This window comes from Microcaecilia unicolor, chromosome 3 (genome assembly GCF_901765095.1).
Source record: "Microcaecilia unicolor chromosome 3, aMicUni1.1, whole genome shotgun sequence".
Classification (NCBI taxonomy): Eukaryota; Metazoa; Chordata; class Amphibia; order Gymnophiona; family Siphonopidae; genus Microcaecilia; species Microcaecilia unicolor.
In genome coordinates, this window is record NC_044033.1 from 68,021,849 (window position 1) to 68,027,848 (window position 6,000).

At 36.8% G+C, this 6,000-nt stretch overlaps 1 protein-coding gene across 1 annotated transcript in view; it reads left to right on the plus strand.

Moving 5' to 3' along the window:
• The window catches only part of GPATCH2 (G-patch domain containing 2), a 335,139-nt gene extending 329,447 nt beyond the window's left edge, over nt 1-5,692 (plus strand). Inside the window, exon 10 of the mRNA XM_030196023.1 lies at nt 471-5,692. Coding sequence (XP_030051883.1) covers nt 471-640 — 170 coding nt within the window. The 3' untranslated portion in view covers nt 641-5,692. The remainder of the gene's footprint in view (nt 1-470) is intronic.
• Nucleotides 5,693-6,000: the final 308 nt, after the last annotated feature.

Genomic DNA, 6,000 nt, shown 5'->3' on the forward strand with positions numbered 1-6,000 from the left:
CTTGTGCTTTGAAAATTATCCCAGAAAAACTGTGCGCTAATTTCCTGAGTAAAATTACACACGTACACTTGAATCCCCAGTCCTGCCCTTGGGAATATCTCCTCAAATCATAAACTTACACTTATACAGGCTGTATGTGTGTCAGTTTGCCAATACGTCAGGTAGGCAATTTTGTAACACATCTTTTCTGTACCTAATACACTGCTTTACCTGCAGAAATGCCTTCAAAAATTGTCCTCTTACTAATATATAACTGGTACTATAATGCTCTCAGGTACAATTTACATACAAAAATTACTAAACATAAATGATTCACAGAAAACAAAAGATTTCTGTTTATCTTGTACCAGGGCAGTCTATTAAAATAACATTTTAGTTGAATTGTGACAGGAGGTTTTTTATTTTAACTGATACTGTCCTGTTCTTCTCTACTTAACTCTGCTGATAACTGTTATTTTTCTTAATTTTAGGATTCATAGGTGACAATTCTCAGCCAATCCCAGAAAGCAATATTGGAAACAGAATGCTTCAGAGTATGGGCTGGACTCCTGGAACAGGCTTAGGACCAGATGGCAAAGGAATAGCTGAACCAATAAGAGCATTACAAAGACCAAAAGGACTGGGACTTGGATTTAGCTGATAGAAAAGTATTCCCAGTAGAATTATCTGGAAGACATTGTTTTGTCTCTTTGATATCATCAGCAAATTCAACTGGTCTGTATTGTCAATGTGGTTTCTGTGCAAAACCTAAATCAGAAATGCCTCAAACTGGCCCACACAAGCTATCCAGAAACTATCTTGGCAACACTAGTGTAGGGATAATGAATATCATGGTGCTAAAAAACATGATTATATGTAATTATGTGTAGAAGAAATTTTTAAAGATTAAATTTTAATTTAATTGTTTTTAAAATTTTTCCAGAGACAGCACACTTCAGTACTAGGACAGCTCTTTACAGTACCATTTCTAAGTTTTTTTTCATTTTTGATGGGATTGTACAATGCGAGGTTTACTTACTGGAAAAAAAAAACATACATTGGTTAAAAATGTGACCTTAAGGACCGAATATTGTTCATTGTTCAGAGGCTCAAGGTAGTTTTGCCAATAATGGTTGTTAGGCATCCTGTTACAGCCTGTCCATCTGGATTTGTGTAATGTTGTTCTTTTGGGCCTGGGATAATCATACATTAGAAATTTTAGACATGTGCTTAGAGACACAATAGAACCCTCCTATTTTACAGGAACAAATCATTCTGCCAGACAAATTGAAAAACAAACACCACTGATATGTTCCTAATCCTGACTAGATAAATATATCATAGTCACCAGTCTATTTGGAAGACATTTTGACCTCCTCCTGAAGGTCCAACATTTGTCAGCAACGTGATTAGTTTTGTTTAGTGAACTATGGGGCCTTTTTACTGAAGTGCAGTTTTTTGAGGGTTTTTTTTTTGCAATTACCATGCATTAACAGCCAAAATTAACATGTGGTAAGTGCAGATTCCATGTAGTAATTTTGGCAATGTGTCCTGCATTCCCTCTGCAGTTATTACGCAGAAATTCCCTTCCACATATGATATCAAGCACGATCAATGTGGATTCACCTAAGGCTACCTTTTGAGATGGCACTAAGTTCACCTGCAGTAATTACACACTTGACATACTTACTGTACGCTAACTGCAGTGTGCAGTCTGTGCCCACTTTCTGCCCATAGTAACATAGTAGATGAACGCACGTAAAGACTTGTATGGTCCATCTTATCTGTCCATACCTCACCCCATCCTGTGCTAAAAAATTAGGCTGGATTTTTAGAGTGCTGGATATTTTAGCACATGGTAACCGTCATAGCATGCTAAATCCCCTTCCTCCCCCCCCCCCCCCCCCCCCCCCAACTGCTTAGCATGCTTTAGCAAAAGGGTCCCTATGTAATTTTAGCCCAATGGGCAAGCCCATTGGCAGGCTTATTTGTGCCAACTGAATTGATAGATGTGGCATTGTGTAAAGATAGAACTTTGTGCTGCTGCAAAAGTGTCATCTGTAGCAATGTTTGCACAGCATGTACTTGATAAATGAGACCCTATTATTATTTTGTATGCTTTTTGTAATTGAACATCACTTATTCCATGCACAGGTTAGAGTTTTAACAGAATTAGAACATTAACTTTGAGTGTGATAAGATTAGTGATACTCGGTGAGAAAAATGCATTATTTCTTATCAAAATAAGACCATTGCCTCCTGGCTTTAGCCATTCTTAGTGCATTAACATTTTGGTACTGAAACACACAGTTCATCATGATCCTGTTCCCAGAAGCTCAGGCAAAAGCATTGTTGATAAGATTTATTACATTTGCTATAAAACAGACAATGGTTTCATTCATCATGTTAATTTACTGCCAATTATAGGGAAATGTTGATAGGCTGAGATGAGATTTCATAAACTAGTTTTGGAGAAAGTATACCAAAACTAGATTTTTGAAATGTTTGCTTTGTAGTACCATATCTTCATCTTTTTCATTTGACAGATAGAACTGATTAAGGCACACAAGTGGGTGATGTCATCTCATGTCCTTGATGTCATCTCATGTCACCGGGACGGAACATCTCTCCCATGCACAGCAGTCTCTAGTCAACTCAGGCTTTATTTTTCTACTGTACTGAACAGATGTGAAAAGTTCTCTCATAGTTTGAAAGATTTTTAGAACTCTTTGCATTAGAATAGTTAAAAAAAAAACTATTGTTGTGTTATATTATTTTTGATTCTTTCTGTTTTATGCTTTTATCCCAAATCAAGTCAAGATCCTGTCAGAGAAAGATCCAGAAGTTCATCACCCACTCCAAGTGTTTAATTTGTCTGCACTCTGACTACTGTCAGGTTGACCATAAGCATCGACGTATATAATATATATATCTGAAAAGACTGCCTGAATTGGCTCTGAAATCATTATGAAGCAGAGAAGAGGCTTCCTTTGGCGTAAGAGCAAGAGAGAAAGGAGCATATCCTCTTGGCAGTCTATCCATCTCCCAGTACAATGGCTTCAAAAGTCCAGCTCAAAGGAGCAGTGCTAGAGGTCTTCAAAACTGATGCAATGCTGATCTTCGTGAACCCACAGCCAAAAATAAACATTACAAAGTTGGACCACCTGATATTTCCAAGTAGTCTAAAATGTTTATATGTTTTCTTCTTCTGTTGTGTAATTTCTCTAAAATGTTTCAATAAACATAAAGATACAAAGAATAAAAATTGATGCAGAACTCTTTGGAGGTTCACAGGCCAAAGCATAACTATCAGGCCCGAGGCAAAAGTACTGAAAAAGAACAGGGACAGAAATGCTGCCATTTTTTCAAAGGGTATCCCCTAAATACAATTCTGAGTATCTGTCCTTAGTGCAGTCTACACCATCCAAGAGACTGCATCAAGAAAGTAACATTGACAAGTCACTACCACAACCACACATCGGCATTTTGATCCAGTGCATGATCTTTTTTATACCGGTAGCAGGGTTCCAGTGCAGACCTCCTCTTGCTCTCTAATTGAGTCACAGTCCTCTTTTGTGTAGTGGTTGATGGTTCATCTTCAGATCGCTTCAACTCCAGTCCTGGTCCTGATTACAATAGCTGATAAATCCTCTCTGTTTTGCTACTTCTTCCAGAACAGCCTCATTCATTTGAAAAAAACAATGTTTACTGAATTTGTCAAGGATTACTGTATAGATCTTCCAAATTTCAATATCAGTAACCCAGTATAAACCATTTCAGTTTACAGGTGTTACTCCTGCAAAGACACACTTGCTGTTCTCGGTATCTGATAGTCTTTCTCCTGTCTACTTCAGACTGAGTTTCAAGGAGGCCATTTCTAACCCCACTGCTTCCCACACTCAGAAATCTCACAAAGTGCTCAGGAAGACTGACTAGAACTTAATTTTATCTTTCTAGAATTCTCCTTAAAAGCAGAAGAACACTCTACGTTGATACCCTCTGATCCATCTTTTCCTCTAGTATGAAATGAATCTCCTTTTAAAGACATCTTTTACTCAATTTTTGAACAGCTCATGGGAAAAGAGATTTTCTTTGCTCTTCAGCAGGAAGCCAAATCATATTTGAATGTTTTTGGACTTCTAAAGTTCATAGAGGCCCAAAAATCTACTGTATATCAATTTATGGCCTCCTGCAAAGACAGCAAGTTTAGATTTAGGTTTATTATGTATAATCCACCTTTATCCAAAGCAGGTAACAAAAAATACATACACTATAAAACAGTTTGTGGCAGTCCCCATTCACTATTTGGCCTGTTTTCAAACTTGTTTTAATAAGGTCCAGCTTCAGCGTTCTTCAGTGGTACTTGAATTGACCATGAAACAAACAAGAAAATGCGGAGAATATTCCCACATACCTCCTGGTAAAAAGATCCTAGGTTACTAGACCATTAAGGCAAGAAAGTATTCAGATGGCAATGCTATCTGCATGCATTGTAGCTCATGTATACCATCTTTCAAATGTTATAAAGTTTCATGTCTATCTCCACAGGCATAGTCTGAATTAGCAGATTATGATGTATTCACCAGTCTTTGATAATTTTGGCTTTCATTACTGCTACCAGACATCTTGCATAGTTGCATGCATCCTGCCTCCATGAGGGCAATTCATATGAGGCTCAGTTATTCTCCATGGGTTGGAAACTCCTGGAGATAAAAGTAAAAGAAAGTTTGGATCCCATTAAGGACCACTGCTTTACTTTATAAGAGCTGTCAACTGCACCAGCAAATCTACATCATCCTCTAGACAAATATGCACATCCCAGTATTGTAGAAGTTACTGTTATTGAAGAAGAACCTTCCTTATACTAGGTAACCTCAGCAAACTTAGCCTCATCAGTGAGAAAGAGATCAAGCTACACCAGGAATATCTACTTAACCAAAACAATTATTTGGCTGTTCCTTACAGTCACAGCCAGTACTTCTCCAAAATAGCCATCCTACCCTAAATGTAGGAGGTTGGGTACACTTCTTTTGGGACAGATAACCTCATATTCTATGGAAACTGAGAGGGATTAGAGATTATTTCCCCAATCATTTCAACTTTTAGTACAGTTGTTGATATTATCCCAATTAGACTACTGCAACACAGTATATGTGGGATGTAAAGAAAGCATATTAAAATTGCTGCAGACCATTCAAAACACAGCAGTGAGATTGATATTCAAAAAGTCAAAATATGAAAGAGTAACCTCATTGCTTATAATGCTACTCTGGCTCCCAATTAAATCCAGATAATGTTTCAAAACTAGCACTCTAAGTTTCAAAATGCTGTTCAGAATGTCTCCTGAATACATGCTGGACTTGATTATCAACAAGAAATGCAAGTCCTGGAACCAGAGGTTATTTAATACTTCATTTACTCAACTGTAGAAGCATAATTTACAAGTCTGTTTATATTTCTGGATTAAGCTGTTTAGGTTCTAAAGGCTGGAATGCAATTCCCATGGACAAAAGAAGTATTACAAATTACCTTCATTTCAGAAAAGAGTTAAAAACCTATTTTTCAAGAAATTTTATGATTAATGAATCTGTAACTAATGTTCATTACTGCTATGTAACTACAACACAATTGTAATTTTTCCTAATTGTTAATTGTAAGCCACATTGAACAGAAACTTGTTTTTGGATAATTGTGGGACATAAGAATGAATGAATAAATAAATACTCCAGAATTCTAAGCTTCGTAAAAATGAGCTACTGCCACCATATCAAGTTCGACTGTGGTTTTAGGGGCCCTTTTACTAAAGCACATAGGTGCCTATGCATGTATAATGCGTGTCAAATTAGAACTACTGCCTGGCTACCGTGTGCCCCTGGAGGTAATTCTAATTTATATATGTGCGTCCAATATCCGCGGCAGAAAATAATTTCTATTTTCTTTTTTTTTTTCATTTTACTTAATTACATTCACATTTATCACATAAATGTAAGGAAAAACAGAAATTAATATAAAGGAACAAGA